Source organism: Mastacembelus armatus, chromosome 12 (assembly GCF_900324485.2).
Source record: "Mastacembelus armatus chromosome 12, fMasArm1.2, whole genome shotgun sequence".
In the NCBI taxonomy this organism is placed as follows: Eukaryota; Metazoa; Chordata; class Actinopteri; order Synbranchiformes; family Mastacembelidae; genus Mastacembelus; species Mastacembelus armatus.
Window position 1 is genome coordinate 16,772,128 of NC_046644.1, and position 16,882 is coordinate 16,789,009.

A 16,882-nucleotide genomic window follows, 5' to 3' on the forward strand; every position below is an offset into this window, starting at 1 on the left:
AGAATACGTGAGATACTAAGTTTGTTTCATAAAACAGATTTGTAATGAAACATTTGCTCTGCGGTGATTGATGTAGTCACAGCGTCTCTGTAACTGTAACCTATGTGTGAGCATTGATGGATTGCATTTCCTGTGTGAAAATGCATAAGTCTTGCTTTTCTGAGATTTATGTCATCTCATCACTGGAGATGCAGAAGAATCCAATTTATGCCTGTCTTGTTTTATATTTATACTTTCTGCACCTGACATCTACAGAATGACTGAAGTGGAAAAAAGTGGAGAGCATGCAGGAGTCATTACCTTCCACTAGTGTTTTTAATTACGATATGAGTTTTTGCATTTGCTATGCAAAACAGCTGTTTTCACAAGTTGAAAAATGGTTCTCTTTTCAGATAGGTCTTTTCTATACTTTCACAAATTATATCTGTTTTATCTTGCTTTTCCTTCTGTCTAGATGTCCTTTATTCATCAAGATACTGGATGTCACGTGGTCACTCCTGTGAAGACCAAGCTCTGTGGAACTCAAAGTCCTGTGCGGTTGCTGATTGCCAGATGCTGCTTCTGAATGAGGAGGCGGCAGTAAGAGCACCAGAACATTCTCTTGTCTGCCATGTTCGTCTGTCACTATCAACTTTCTGATCTGGTCATATTTTTTGTCATCATTTGTTCTTATTAACATAACTTTATTTGCTTCTGCTTCATAGCCATTTTACAACTACCCAGTGGTGTGTTTTATAACACATCTTAATATGTAAATATTGTAAATTTTGGTATATTTTATTTGGATCATTGTTTGCATGATGACTGAAAATACGATCAGGGGCCCAAGTAAAGTTTTAATCATGTTTAGAGTAAAGGTAACACCCACCAAGCAAGTGCACTGTGGTTCACCCTGCTGCTGAGTTAAGAGCTCTTTAATCTATGGTGCTTAACAGCAACAAAAAAGAAATAATAGCAACAAACCACCTATGGAGAAACACAAGCTCCCGAGTGAATCCTTTGTTCATTCTACATTTAAATTCATCCCACAGTGGAGACCACGAGTAGTCAGGCTATGCAGAGCAGGCTGCATCTGGCTGTTTGCCTCTGTTGTTTTGATTAGTGTCACACTGGATTATGCAAGTTTCTGTGAGATTAGAGGTCCTGTTAGGAACAACTCAGGAGTCAGCAGGGTAATCTAAATTACATTGTTCTGTCTGCAGTACCGTGCCCCTGTCCAAGAGCTTTGTGTGAGCTAATATTTAAATATTTAAAGCCCCCTATATCATATACCTACAGAGATGTTATGACATATTTTTCCCGGTTAAATATTTTCTCTAGTCTGTGATACATTATTAGGTCTGAGGAATATTTTGTGTGACATTACCAGTAATCAAAAGTGATGTATATAAATTTAGCCTGCTGTGAAAAATATGACACAACACATTTCTCAGAAGCTTTTTTTTTTTTTTTTAATGCCTGGTGTGTTTTTTTTTTTTTTTTCAAAGCTATTAAGTGTATATTCATATGATATGAGTCAAAGTTTCATTGCTAGAATGTGACTCCAAAAACTGATATGCAGGTATTTGCTGCAAAAACACAGTCAACTCTTTGTTCGGCCCTTACTGTACAGTGCTTTATATATTCCAGTCACTACAAATTGTTCCAGTGAGGCTCAAGTTACAGCTGATCTTGTTTAGTCAATATGGCTCAAACCACTCGGCATCATCTTTATGTCAGATACAGTGTTGGTGAGAGCTGTCCTTAAACTCAGGTCCCATGAAGCAAGTGAAGGGGTGACTTGCAGACAGGCTCATAGAAAGATGGAGTGATAAACAAATAGACATGGAAACAGGGACTGAGAAAACAGGACAGACAGGGTGTTGCATTGAGTTGAGAGGTGTGAGGATGTTCGATAAGCCATTATCACTCCTCTTGGCGGACATCAGGCCCTTTCCCTTGTTCTTTCACTCACCACTTTCTCACCCCAGCCATCCCTCTTCCTTTGTCTGTTTAATCTTTTGGAGCCAAACATTTGGTATGCACATTATAGGAAGATAAGCACTGACACAGACGGATGTGCAGCTAATGCTTGTTCTGTTTTATACAATGACTCCTCATTTATCAGGGCCACTACAGCTATTGTGTGGTTTTGGCCCAAAACACTATTAAACATGGTTAACAGAATAACCGCAACAGCATAGATAAGGAGCCTCTGTGACTCTTGTATGTGCATTTCATACTTTTCGTAGAGCCACAATTTCTCTTTTTGCTAGTTTTGATTCTTTTTCTGTCCACTACCTGTATTTTGTGCCTTCACCGTACATGTCTTTTGTTGAATTTATGCAGTCTTTTATCTGTCTTGAATTTCTTGCTCTCTGTCTCCTACTTTCTTTCTGTTTCTCAGCAGATCTGTTCTTTGTCTTTGCAGGAGAGGCGTCCTGCATCATGCAAGGTCCATCTTCTGCGACGCACCATCAGCGTTCCAGTGGAAACGCAGTTTCCAGAATTCCGCGGCCAGCTGTCCACAGAAAAGGGTGAGTAGCCTGGGGACATACCTTTGCAGTGGTGCAGTATGTCCATGCACACACTATAAAATTATTTGATTACTTTCTTTGTACGTTTAATTAAATTAAAATGATTAATAACCTAGAAATCAAATAATTAGCACCTGTTCAACATAGTTAGGGGCATACAAAAATCTAATTTATTATTTAGACTGGAGACAGGACTTGGTGCTTTATATGGCTTGGTTTTGTCTTTTGGTTGTCCCTTTTTTTGCCATTTTCTATGTCCTATTGCTGCTAAATATCACTATAAATGCCACTTGGTCAAACATAAAAATATGCAGATTCTGTTCTACGCAAAGGTCAAATGGGCACTGTAACTCTGGAGCAGTTTCTTCTTACATGCAAGCAAACCTTTCATTGGTCACATACCTGGGTGATCCTTATATTAATACTTTCTTCTACCTTGTATCCACTAGATGGAGAGCTTGTTGCTTCATAACTGTTTACTGCACTTATAATGCTTTATCCTAACAAATAAGATAAGAATATGACTTTGAAGTAATGTTATGTCTCTCAGGTGTCATATTATACTTCCGCTGACATTGTAAGGCTTGTAATATCATGCAGTTATTTTTTGAATACATCAGTTATGCTCCTGTGTCTATAGACAAGATGGAGCACCTCTGAGAGAAAATGCAGAATCACTCTAAATGAGACACTGGGTGGCATTGAGGTTTGACATTCAGGCATTTGTATCCCAGTTACCACTGCTGGGCTGCCAGCAGGCATGCAACCTAATATGACCCATGTTTAAATCAGTGTGTGCAACTTATTTATTTTAAATGCTTTTTGATGGAGTCATTACAAACTAATATGTTTGTTTTATTGACTTTAGTACTTTTTTTAATGAATTGTTTTAACAATGATTTTCACTTCTGTCTGTAGTTTGAGTGAGTCATTGTGTCTGTATTGATCTACAGTGACATTTGCAGCTTTACCAAGACATGACCATTAGAGGGAGCCATTTATTTCAGTGTTAAAAACATATTATTAGGGCACACAGATATACTTATTATTCTCATTTATTTATTCTCACATAGATATACATATTTTATAGTTTTTCTTTCAAACATTTTCCTCTCAAACATGTCAGACGATACAACTGAAAGTGTCTCATTCATCTTGTTTTAAATACCTGAATTTTTCTTCTTTGTTGTATTCTGTTTTGGATCGTTGTCTCTTTCTCATACTCTTTATTTCCTAGGTGAGGTCACATTTCTATTGATAGCGTGACAAGGAGAGATAATGAGATGAGCAGAGATGTTCGTATGTCTGCTGTAAGTTATGTCGTTAGGTTTTTTTGTTTTTTGTATGTTTAAGTTTTTTTTTGCTGCAGCTGTTCAGTGCTGTTCAGTGCCAGTGATCTTCTGAAACATTCCATGATTGATCATTTCTGCATTGTTAATTCATATTCATATCTAAGATGCACTGTTATATCAGGTTTTTAAACATAATTTCATACTTTCAGCTCTTCTGTCACCCTTGATGTAATTAGACATGTCACTATTTCATGAATTATTATACCTTTTTTTTATACCAGGACATGTTCATTTGGATTTAAATTCAATTGTTAGTGGCAATGAAAAATATCTACAGGAACATTTTTAGATCAGGACTGGCACAGAGTGAACACACACTGAATGGCTCCTACTCCAAAAATGCAATGGGAAATAATAGTCTTAACATGGTACTATTATAAAATGCTTGCCTAGGACTTACCAGTATATGTTTTTACATATTTTTGTAAAGCATCATTTATGATCTAAGAAAAAAAATAGTTGCTTTTTAAAGAAAGCTGCAAATTATCAGTAAAAGCAGTAATGAAGATAATGCTAAATCAATTATCTTGTGAGATATTTGTAGACGAGCTTCATTAAACACACTTAACACGTTTACTTGCAAAATAATTTTCACTTGAACAATAACAAATGCCACTGTCAATACCATAATGACAGAAGCATTGTTGTATCATGTAGAACATTGTAGAACATCCTAAGTATAACATTATAGAACATTGTGTTCTACCCCTCTCGTCCTTATTTAACCCGCTGCATAAAGTCGCATGTGCTTTTGTGTGTATGTGTGTACATGCCATTATGCTTTTCAAATCATGTTCCACATCACAACAGTACACACTCATTCTATGTTTTCCAAATTATTCATTAGTGTAGGCCCCACCTGCTCTTGTCCTTGTGTGCCACAGGCTCTAAATAAGCACCGTGATGAATAAAAACTACTCTTAGATGAATAGGAATCCACAGCAAATCAGAGAGTGCTCTCATCTTGTCTCATCCTCCGACTGAATAGTGAACGGCTGCCTCTGTTCTTTTGAGCTCGTCAAGGTTTTTGGCAAAAACATGCTAGAGATGGAGAGCACTGTTATACTCCCACCAGAAAACATAAGCTTAATTTTACTGAGGTGAAATTTTCACTGGATATAGCGTTGGAAAAGTTCTCAACTGTTGGTTCTTTAAAGATGCTGGGATATATGCTATCCTATTTTCCGGTTTTTACCTCTTTCATAAAAATTTTCACTGAAGCTGTAACATTTTAGATAGGATTACATAAAACTGGGCAGGTGACCAAAGGATGTTCAATGATTTTTACATGCCTTGGAGCCCAAATACCCCCTCCTCTGTATTTTAAGTGTCTTAAGTCCTGCTTTAGTCAGTCTTTCTGCTTAGTTTATAATTACAATTTGCTAACAGGAGCCAGAATGGTATTAGTTGACTTTATTTCAGTCACTCAGGCCTATATTGTCAGCAGTAATGAAATGTTGAAATATGTCAAATGTGGGGAGCTATAATTTAAACAAGGCAAAGTAAGGGTTGTCTGTGCCACAAGAACAGGGAAACCAGTATCGATGGAGTGCAAGTAGCATAGGATGTAGAATCTTTTGTCAGTTGGTGTAGATGTTGTGGTAAAACTTCATGTTGAAGATTTAGTAATTATAGAATTATACTACAAAGTGCATTTAAAGAACGGCAAAACTACTGTATGTAAGCATCCAATCCATCTATCATTGCTGCTAAGCATTGCTCTTTAGACAGCTTTTAGGAGTTGGCAATACATTACTTCCTACAGTTTTATTATGTCAAGCAATGAATAATGCATGCATGATTCTCTTTTGACAACTAAACCTGAAACAATTATAATACCACTACAGTAAATAGTTAATTGATAGGCAAACAACATGATTGGCTGTTAATTTGATATTTTGTCATTTCAATATTTTTTTTTCAATCAAAAATTACAGCTCTCGTCTGTTCTAGCTTCTCAAATATAATTATCAACGTCATTGTAGATTGAACAAATGATTTGAAGATGTCACTTTGAGCTCTGAGATCCTGTAGGCTGCAGTACAAGTTTCTAAATTCTTCTGACCTCTAAATGTTTTCTAAACTGATGTTATTTTTATGCTGAGAGTGTAAAACTGATCAAAGTGGAAAAATTCAGCCACTACCACACCCCCTCCAACCATCTCTGCCTCTCTACACCACAACGTGGAAACTGCTCCTCTCTCTCTCGTCCCTCCCATACTCGGCTCCAATATACTCTCTCACTCTCTCCTGCTCTCCCCACTCTCCAGTAAGGGGTACAGTCAGACAGCTGTAACTCAGCGCTATAGCCTGAGCTGAGCTGGCAGGCTGCAGGGCCCAGGCCAGAGCTGGCAGCTCTGACTGGAGGGAAGAACGGACCAGAGTGACAGTGGCAGTGGTGACAGCAGAAGTGGAGATAAAACAGTAGTTGTTGTAGCACGTTTGGTCGATGCAGTTCAGTTACAGAGCTGACTTTGCCTAAGGATATGGATCAGCTGACCTGGGCACTCATCACACTGTGAATTTAACATGGACCCTGACACCAGTGCCCCCCCAGAGGCACAGCATGGTGAGTGAGATTTGAAGCACCGGGTGGAAGGAAAAGATGAAAAACTGATGTATGGAAAAGTTGAAGAGCATGTTTATGAATAGGGAAGTTAGATCACATGGTTTTCTTGTTAGCTTGTTATTATGACTAGGCTCTGTATTTGGGTCTTAAGCTGTTGACTAGGGCCTCTGTTGACAGATGAATAGGACTTTAGTCTGTTCTGCTCAGGGTTAAGGGGTGAGAGATGTTACATGGCAATGTGATGAAATCAACAGTCTGCTAAATACATTTTGCTATAAAGACCTTTTCATCATTACTTTTAACAGTGGCTTAAAGTTCTTGACTTAGACTGTAGTTGGGAAAGTTAAATTGAATGTTGAAGGATGTGTCTCTGGGATTTGCCTTGTTTTCAATTTTTGGCTGTTTTGGTGCAAGCTTTGTGAAACAGGAAACTCTTTCTCGCTCTTTGGATGGAATAATTAACCGTGGCATATGTGAAGGCTGTGGGTGTAGCATTTCTGTTCCAAAGCAACAAGATAATTTGATGGTTATGCGAATCTGTATATTTGTATGCTGAGTAGTGGTTGCAGCATGTGGGTGTTTGTGTTAGATACTTGGAGCGGCACGAAAGAATGAAAGTGGGAGAGGGAAAGAGAAGGAGAGAGACAGAAAGAGAAAGACTTATGTACACAAATAAATCCAGGGGGATCCAGTCTGCACTGTAGGCCAGTGAGTACTCACTCTTTCTGTTCCCCCTCATTTTCCGCTGCTTTTTTTTTTTTTTTTTTTTTTTCATCCACTGCTCCAAATGTTTGAGCCTAAACTAGATAGTTAAAAGGCAGAAAAAATAGTGTATTATTAACTGGGTCAGAAAAGACGGTGTTTTGTCATCATGGCTGATGGGAAGGACTCTGCTCTGCTGCTGATGAAGAATGTGGTTAACAGAATGAGTCAACAGAGAGCATTCTTCCAAGAGACCGTAGTTTCTCCTTGCCAGTGCTAAGCCACATTGCTTTATGCACTGGGCTGTGTGCCATGGCAGAAAAGCAGAGACAAAGAAAAGAGAAAGAAAATTGCAAAAGACAAAACTTAAACATTTTTTTCTGTCTCCAGAGACATGGAACTACTGTTAGCAATCTAACCCAAATAAGTAAGTACACTGAGCTTTTTCTCACCTTCACAGTAAGGTTTCCTAAAAATAAAATGTCACTTTCATGCAGTCATATTCAGTCTCCTCTCAACTATGTCAGCCAGCCTCTGCCAATGCATACAGCCTCAGAAGATGCCTTGTAAAGGTTCAATATGAGTAGAAAGAGCAATAATCTGATCATCTGATTACATTCACATCTTAGGCCTGCACATGTTTTCTGGGGACTGGAAGCATCTCAGACGCACTTAAACACATGTGTGACATATACATTATTGCTGTTGTAGGTAATAGATTTACTGCAGGAGAAACATACCTTGCATTTAATTTCTGTGTGCATATTTATGTATTACACACATATTTTGATTATTTTGCCTATAAAGTAGATCTGTCTCCATATGGTTGCAGATAGTACTGTAATTGCATCAGTGCATTTACTGTTTGTATCTGCAGAAAACAGGTGGTTGTTGATTCTGTACATCTTTAGCCATTATGCATTACTTAGGAAAATATGCTGTGTGGTATTCATGTCAGACGAGCAAAATTAAAAGTCCCAGTTTATTTTTGAGAAGCCTGTATTTTTAGGCATGTCTATTTACAAGCTCTCATGACTCATCCATTCCTTAATATGAGATTAAGTAGTTTGTTAAGAGCATGCAGAGAGGAGAGGAACCTCAAAGGGAAGAAAAATAAAAAAAATCCTTATCCATGGTCTTCATTGACATGTAAATAGGTCTGCATGTTTTTGTCCTAGTTAAGAAAGGTCAAATGCCTGAAAATGTGCTTAAGGAGAAAACACAGGGACATTTTTTGTGATTCTGTGTCTTTGCACTGGTGTCACACAGGGTTTTCATTAGACAGGGGGATTAAACCAGTTGAGATTTCATCTCGTCTCAATATAAAGCATTTTTGTGAAATATGAGGGATTTATTTTCCATTTTGAAATTAATTGAGGTGTCTGCCTACACTTGTGTAATTTCCATTTTATCCAGATTAAACTTTGTTCTTGTGAAAAGTGAAAGTGCTGCAGGGCGTTGTTTTGAAGAATGTTCGGCTTTCAATAAAAGATTTATTCTTTCTCATGTTGACGTGATAAAATCTAGCCATCCTTTGGAGCAGTGTGGTACAGGGGGTGTAAATTCAAGAGCCCAACTGTCAAAGTTTTAGTTACCATATTTTTCAGACTATAAATCGCACTGGAGAATTAATCGCTTTAAGACCTGTTGAACAAAAAAAACAAAAAAACAACACATATAAGTTGTTGTGCATTTCTAATTATACTATAGTCTAAATTAGCCTATGAAGAACATAGGCTAGGCATAACAACAAGCAGAGGTGCATTAAGAAATTAATTCATCTGTCGTCATCAGAGTGGGGGGAGATGAAGTGTCGTGACCCCCTCCTCTCACAGGTTGCCTGAATGCTGACACTCACTCCAAACTTTGTTTTAGCTGCAGACTTTATTACTTGCACTTTGAAGTCTGCGGTATAGCTCTTTCTTTTGGGCAGAATTTTCCCTTGTTGCACTAGGTGTAGTTTAGTATGAACATAAGCCTTTTTACTTTTTTGGTGGTACAGTATTATCTTCAGTTGAGTCAAGAGTGCCATCTAATGCTAGTGACTAGATAAAATTACTATAAATATACACATATAAGTTGCTTCGCTGTATAAGTTGCACTGCAAGCCAGAGGAGTAAAAAACGTGTGGAAAATATGGTACATGTGGTTGAGAGAGGAAAGTCTTGTGCCAGGCCTCATTGTCAAGTCCAGTTCATTGTAATATACAGGAGACTTTCTTCACACTATGAGGCTGCATCCTTGGTAGATGCCTAAGAAAACTGATAAAAACATGTTTAGTCTGTCCTGTTTCTGTCAACATATCTGTGTCCATGTCTGTTTATTGTCCCTAGGTTCCAATATTTGTATAATTTAAGGAGAAAATCTTGATTTGAAACCTTTTGATGGAAAGACATTTTGGCATAATGAGAAAATTCTGGCATAGCCTACTACTTTAGAAGAGGTTTAGACTGGGCCTAAATTCTGCAGAAAAATGTCTGAATTTTAAACTTAATTGACTTCACTGGTTAGTTCCTAATTTAATCTGCCTGTCAGTTGTTTGTTGCTGCATTGGCAGGTGACGTACAATAAATCTGGTTCATGAAAGCAAAACACTTAAAAGAAGCTAAGAGTTGCAGAGTTTAGTTAATTGTTCTGACCACATGAGGGTAGTAGAAACAGATTATGACATAATTATCGCCTTTCAAGTTGATAAGTTGATAGCAAACACCTATAATAAAGTGATGAACAAGTCTGTTATTCATTCTTTATATTATTTTTTGTTCTTCATCAACTCCTGAGTGAAATATCTGTCACTTTTGTTGCTGAATTCTGACTTAGCTTGCCAGGTTGTCACTGTCTCTCACTGTGGGTTGCTGCTGACAATTGATTTAAATGTTATCACCTCATTACTTATAATGCAGTAAGGTGTCAGAGTTTTAAATAGGCATCCTCTAGCAGCTATAGTGTTAATGGAAAGCACAAAGAGGAGGTGGACTAGAGGAAAATATTCTATTTGCCAAAACTGATTTGTAATAAGCCTATATGAACAAATGAAAGTACAATGTCAGGCCCCTTGGCATAGTCCCCAGAGGTTAAGACAAGCAGCACTGCTAGTTGGGCTGGAAAACAGTGTCAGGAGTAGTTTAAGTCGCCTGGCTGTGTGTTGTGGCACAGGCTTTTCTTAACTGAACTAGCAGTGATGACTTCTGTTTGGTGGGTTAGATGATACTTTGAAATGAAAACCAAGCATTAACTTTGCATACACATTTTTACTTCAATAAACTGGTTTTCTGTCATTCATTAGTACTGAGACATAAACTTAGAAGAGAAAATTGTCTCAAGGCCTGGTGTCTTTCATAAAAACATTCAGATTGCATCTCCACAGTTGAGACTGATTGCATTTTACTTTAAAATTCTTCTCATGCATCTTGAGTAGCTGCTTGTGATTGGATTTTCATTCCGTGCTTATATTTGACTTTATCTGTGAGGAAAACTGCAGATGCTTCTGAAGACAGAGAAAAACGCACACGCATTTTTTGCTCAGCTTTGCAGCCTCATAACGGGCGAGCTGTTGGTATTTGCATAATGTGTAGCATGACATAGAAAGATTCAAAGTAAGGAGAATGAGCATGAGAGATAAGAACTTAGGGATGATGTATGTTTGGTAGCTTTGTCGAGATATACTTATTTTTTTATTCTGCAGATGCTGATTAGATGGTCTTCAGGATGCCACTACGCTGCATACAGAATTTGGATAAATGTGTCACTTCCAAATGTGATTTGATCAGCATGTGAGTGTTGTGAATTAAAAAATCCTGTTACTAGTAATTTTTTCAGAAGACTGAATGATTTTGTTGGACCATTCTGGACTGCAGTCATTTGTACTTTTCCATTTGGCTGAATGCTCCTAAGAACTTAACTCAGAAACAAAAATTTTCTTTGGCGCAGTTGTGTTTGCCTTTCCAAAGCAAATCAAAGTGATCCCAGATTACAAATGTCTACTTGGCTAGAGAGAATTTTGTGTGTGGAGAGAAAACAAGTTAAATATAGATAAGTTTGAATTCATCATATTGCTAGTAATTTATGATTGTGTGATTTGTGATGGAGACATTCAAAGGACAACACACCACAAAAATGACTGTCAGAAAGACCAATCTGCTTAGTGTGATGTTCTGTTTCATTCAGTACAGTTTGTCTCGTCAGGGTTTGCAACCACAATGAAACAATTGTCAAAAACACTAAAATTTCAGTTCTGTTTGTTTTGCTCTGTCTCCCTCCATCTCTTGATAGTTAATGGGCCACTGAAAAAGTGCTGACGACAGTATTTCAGAAGGAAAAAAAAAAAGCATTAAAACAGTAAACACAGCTTTCTCTGATCAAAATGGAAATAAAGTTCTAAATCAAAAAGGCCATTACTTAATTCATTAGTCTCACGTAATTACTGAGCAACTCTATTTTGAATTTCCAAAATATGAAAGAAAATTAGTAAAAGTAATAATACAAAATCTTTTCAGCTACTTTTCAAACTGATCTACAGTTTTATTTTACAAAAGTCTTAAGTCATGTGGAATTCAGAAAAACAATAAATTCATCATTTTCTAAAAGCCAGTAAGAAAACATAGTAGAGTACTGACGGAAAGATCCACAGCTATGAGCTCAACAGAGAGGATGACATATGAAAAGTTCATCAAACACTTAAAACAAGTCCAGTGATCATGGATATAAATAACACTGTAAGAGCAGAGCTAAGCAATAACCTCAGAGAGCTGACTTGCGGCCAGCAGCAGCAGTGGCACAGCTCCATTTGGCCCCATTCGTCAGAAAGCCTTACTGATGAGAGGCTGTCAGTCAACAGAGCACTGCTGAGGAGAGGAGGAGGGAGGGACAAGGAAGAGAGAGTACTGCAGAGTATTTCAGACTAACAATGCTAATAATAATAATGTATGTGTGTATGTAAACTCTGCTCTTACTGTACGCTATGTAGATGTTAGGGATGTTAGTGAGGTTTTGTATATGGGTGTTAGTATGTGCATTCATTCTAAGTTAGTGACTGCAATGGGCATAAAGGGAGCCAAATGCAGACATGAGCTTGTTACATGATCACAACAAGTTTAGGCTGGAAATGTGCTTTTCATGACTCTGTAATCTTATGTAAATATATAGTCCGACACTAAGAAATCTGGTAAAGTCAGAGTGAGCATGAATGCAAGCAGACTTAAGCTTTTTCCTAGGAGAGCCTAGTTGAAAGACGCTAGAATCACAAGATAAACTGATCTTAATCAGTGTTTTGTTTATCGTTCCTCATTGTTGTTGCAGTTTGCCCAGTTGCACACAGGCTGTGTGATGATTCACCAGGGTATTATTTCTGTACCAACACTGGTGGGAAAATACAGTAACTTCAGCCTGAATTGAAAGCTTTGGCAAAACAGCAACACAAAATTAGATGTTAGATGTTTGGGTTAAGGATTTATTTATTTAGTTGTTAATTTTTGCTATTTTATCTGCATTGTTTTGCCATTATAATTGATTAGTACTCAATCCATGATTATGAGGTTAATGGCTCAAACCTCATTTTCTGCATCATACATATACTATATGTTGAACTCAGGTCATTACTGTATGTCTGTGTTTTTTTTAATATTAATATATTTAATAAGTATGAGCTGTTGGCAGTTTTTTAAATAAAATCTCTACTTTTAGATCCAGGGTCCAGTAGGTTTCCATGAGACAGAGACAAGTAATTGACCATTTACAGTAAAAAGACTCTTACTTGATAAGGTCTAAGTAAAGTCGCCTATAGCTCATATAGCTCATGTGGAAAAGATTTAGGTGGTGAGAGCGTTATAGCAAAGTAACAGGCAATATTTAAATGGGGAGTCAGCAGTGATACACAGCAGGTTTAGAGGATTTTGATAGTGGACATTACAGAGTGAAGGGTGTGAGTAGTAAGTGATAAATATCCTAATGAAAGCAGGGCCTTCGCCTGTTAGACTGCTGGATACCAGGATGACCCAATTCAAATTTTTATAGGTTAAATTCCCTTTGCTGTCCTTTCACAGAAAGTACTTGCTGGCATGGTAGGGATGGCAGCAGCTTGACCCCATGTGTAAACATAAGTCCCTTTGTCTTTAAAATGGCAGATTTTGGCATTCCTAACTGTCCCATGCCCAGCTCCTCCTACAGCTGAAATACGCATTCTTTTTCTCTGACTTGTAAGTGGAAACAAGACTAATCGTAAGCCAGACCCTCTTATTTGAACTCATGTAGTTTGAGTTTTATCCTAGGAGCACAGTGTTTATGGATTTAGTCAGCGCAAACATTTTGCTTTCTTTTAACGACGAAGAACGACAGAATTAGCTTCTTAAGGCAGATCATTAGGAAACTGTAGATACACATTAACAGTTTGTTTTCAGTGTTTGTCACTAATCTTTTGTCACACTTTTGAAACTTTCAGTTCTAGCAGCTGGTATCCTGCTCCCTCTTTCCTTCATCACTCCTTTAAATCCTGTAGTTTTCTGCATCGTTGCAGTTGCAGTTTCAGCAGTAACATATCTGCTACCTGCGGAGGCAGAGCCACTGAAAAAAACTCCGGTGAGAACCTGTTGCAGATGTTCATAGACAAAAGCAATGCATACACAAACATCGAGTTACTGTTCAGTAAGCAGGTTCTTAACTTTTCACATGTTCTCAGACATAAACACACAACTGAGTAGGGAAATAAACAGAGTGACGGGGGTGAAGGGTTACGGACACAGAAACTGAGATAAACAGATGAAGATAAAAGAAGAGGTGTGTCAGAGTTGTCTATGGGAGTGGGCTTCACTGCTTTCCTTTTTGTTCCTGTGTAACTCTATAGGCCACATACCAAAGTACACACTCATATGGCACTTCAGCCTTTGGGTTTCTGTCTTTCTCTCTGCATGGTTGTGTTATTTTTAGATAATGAAAAAGATAATAATAATGAAAACAAACACTTTAAAAATGCTATGTGTGTGTTTTCCTTTCCTGGGTATTAACATCTCACACAGCAAGGCGAATATTTTTCTTGTCAGCAATTTAGAAGAAGATGGAAATAGTGTTGTGTGCTTCGGGTTTTTGTGCTCAAAGTATAGTCCTGCCTGCTCACTTTGAGCTTTATTTACATATTTCATGAGCAGCAGAAGAGCTAAGATGTGTAGACCTCTGTACACCTGTGAATATCCGTGAGCATTTGGTTTACATATTTCTTTACACTTATCTCGTGTGTGAATTGGTAGAGCAGTGGGTTTCTCAGCAAAATAATGTAAAAAAAAAAACTTGCTAATTGTCAAAATGTTTTTTTGGTTTGGAAGGAAACAGGCTCAAAAAAGGAGTAATCACATGCCAAATTGTATTAAATAACTCATCACCAAGCTATGTTCCACAACAAAGACAAACTTGCAACAGGATGCTTAACTGGAGGCTTTGATAGTTGTGCTGAATGCCTCAGAAACAAGAAACATATGAAAGTAATAGATCAACATATTTATCCCATCTTTAACAATGTCAGACTGTCTGTGCACCAAAGCAATTTGTATCATTTCACATTTACTGGATAAGTGTGGAAACAGGGTTTTTTTCCATTTTGGTTTTGGAAGCCTGTACTTGGTAAATGTGAACTGGAGCAAACAAGAAACTGTATGTCATCAGTTTATTCTGACCTGTTAGGTTTGTTAATGCTCTGTTGCAAAAATTATAATTCCCTTATTTATAGGTGTAAACATAGTTCCGTACAGAAAGCGTGGTGTGTTTACAACTATCTGTCACTTCATTTATTATAATCTGTCATATATAATCGTTAAACAATTAAGTAGTGCCATAAACCCAAAAGGACATTAACTTCAGAAAGACCCTGTTTACACCTTTATTATTCTGTTGATGTTATTGTAAATAAAAACACATTTTTACTCATCAGTCTACACTCTATAACCCATAGTGACAAGGTCAAGATTTTCTTTCTCTCTGTAACTTTAGAGAGTATTAGAGATCCTCTGTGATTCCTGTGGACAAATGTCTGGCCAAGGACAGGTTCAGAAACATGAGAGTGCTCCTCTCTGGAAGGAGGGGGGGGGGGGTTCATAGGAAGAGACAAGGGAACATCTAAACCCAGACACTTCCTGCTGTGATATACCTATTACCTGTGTACATGGTTTGGAAACTTGCTTGAATTTGCTAATGAACTAGTTTATCTCATAAACAAGGAAAGAAACAGGTCAGGCTTCTGTCCTGTTCCTTTTAAGTTTCCATTAGCTGCTTTCAGTATCTGCAGCCTGCTGAATATTTTGTGCTTTAAATGCTGTATGGGGATTTTTGATATCTTATGAATTTTATAGCCACTACACAGATTATATTTCCTTGCCATCGTATTGCACACAGAATAGGTAGTTTTTATTGAATGTTTAATATTGAAGTATTGATTACACACAGCAAAATGCCTTTGTAAACAAACGGGAGTAATTACCCAAGATAAAAAAACATTGTAATGATCAACCACAGTGCTATTGAAGAATTTCACATAAGTGCACAGCAAACTTCAGCTAATGCTTTAAAGCTGGAGTGTGGTAGTGGGGCCCAGCCTGGCCCTGTGGTTTTTGGTCAACCTCAACAAGGTCTCTGATTGGTTGGATGTGAGGTAGGAATTCAGCTCTGAGTCCTAAACCCCACCTTCTCCTCCTCCTCCTCCTCCCAGCCCTGGGTGCTGAGGCATGATAGCATTCCCTGTGCACAAGAGTGCACACATACGTGCACAGTCTGTCTGTCTCATTCACTTTCTCATATGAAAGGCTCTGTAGAGCAGGGAGTTTGAGATTTTTGAAGACACAGCTCAAGAATGTGAGACAAAGCAACAAAAGACAGAATACTCTCCTGCCCTCTTTTGTGTGTGTGTGTGTGTGTGTGTGTGTGTGTGTGTGTGTGTGAGTGAGAGAGAGTGAGTAGGGGGAGGACCTGAACTAACAGTCAATACCCCTGCAGGAGTCCACAGGACCATACACACACACACCACACGCACACTTGCTCAGTGCACTGCAACTACTGCACTCTGAATGAGTGCAAAGCCAAGGGAGAAACAGAGCAAGGAAACAGGAGTGTGAGAGAGGGGAGGAGAAATCTCTGGAGTTACTACTTGTTGCTCTTGGTTTTCTGTGTGGATTCAGGATGATATTCCTGTTGTTTTCCCTGTGGCAGGGGGACGTTGTCTGAGGTGAGTGCTAATATTGCCCTCTTTATGTTTCTCTCTTCACCAAGAGGAAAAGTGTGCCTGAGTTACAAATTTTGCAAGCACCGCTGTGGGATTGCTTTCCTGGCAGAATGGCGGAGGGGGTTGAAGGAGAGGAGGAGGTGTGGAGAGAAGCTTTTTCACGTGTCAGGGAAGCTACATAGATCACACTGATCTGTCAGTGTAAGAAGTAAGGTAGAGGTTGAAAGAAGCACACTCTTTGTGGAGGAAATAAATGAGGAAGAAGGTTGTTGAGGAATTGTCAGGCTTAGACACACAAAGAGCTGTAATGTGATTCTGAGCTCTGCTTGTACAAGTAGGACAGCAGCAGATGAGAAGAATAACTCCAGGTCTTCGTCTCTCCTGACTCTTTTGTGATTAGTTCTGCCTTCTTTGGTGTTCATACGTATATCTTGCAGTTGCCTTGATAACAGAACCACACAGCATAAATGTGACATTTATACTGGTCCAGTATGTACAGGATGTGTGCATGTGTGTGCTGAAGGAGCAGCCCCATTCCAACACA

General features: G+C 38.2%; 1 protein-coding gene across 3 annotated transcripts in view; it reads left to right on the forward strand.

Annotated features, from left to right (window-relative positions):
• Positions 1-2,125: 2,125 nt before the first annotated feature.
• The window catches only part of LOC113124176 (disabled homolog 2-interacting protein), a 105,054-nt gene continuing 90,297 nt past the window's right edge, over positions 2,126-16,882 (forward strand). The window contains exons 1-2 of one of the 3 annotated variants that reach the window (XM_026296668.1): positions 2,126-2,205; positions 2,411-2,516. Coding sequence is in view for 1 of the 3 variants with exons in the window: in XM_026296666.1 (XP_026152451.1) it covers positions 6,398-6,437 (40 nt within the window). In the remaining 2 variants the exon portion in view is untranslated. Of the gene's footprint in view, positions 2,206-2,410; positions 2,517-6,147; positions 6,438-16,156; positions 16,342-16,882 lie in introns of those variants that run through there. The other 2 variants (XM_026296666.1, XM_026296669.1) reach the window with 2 other exon arrangements.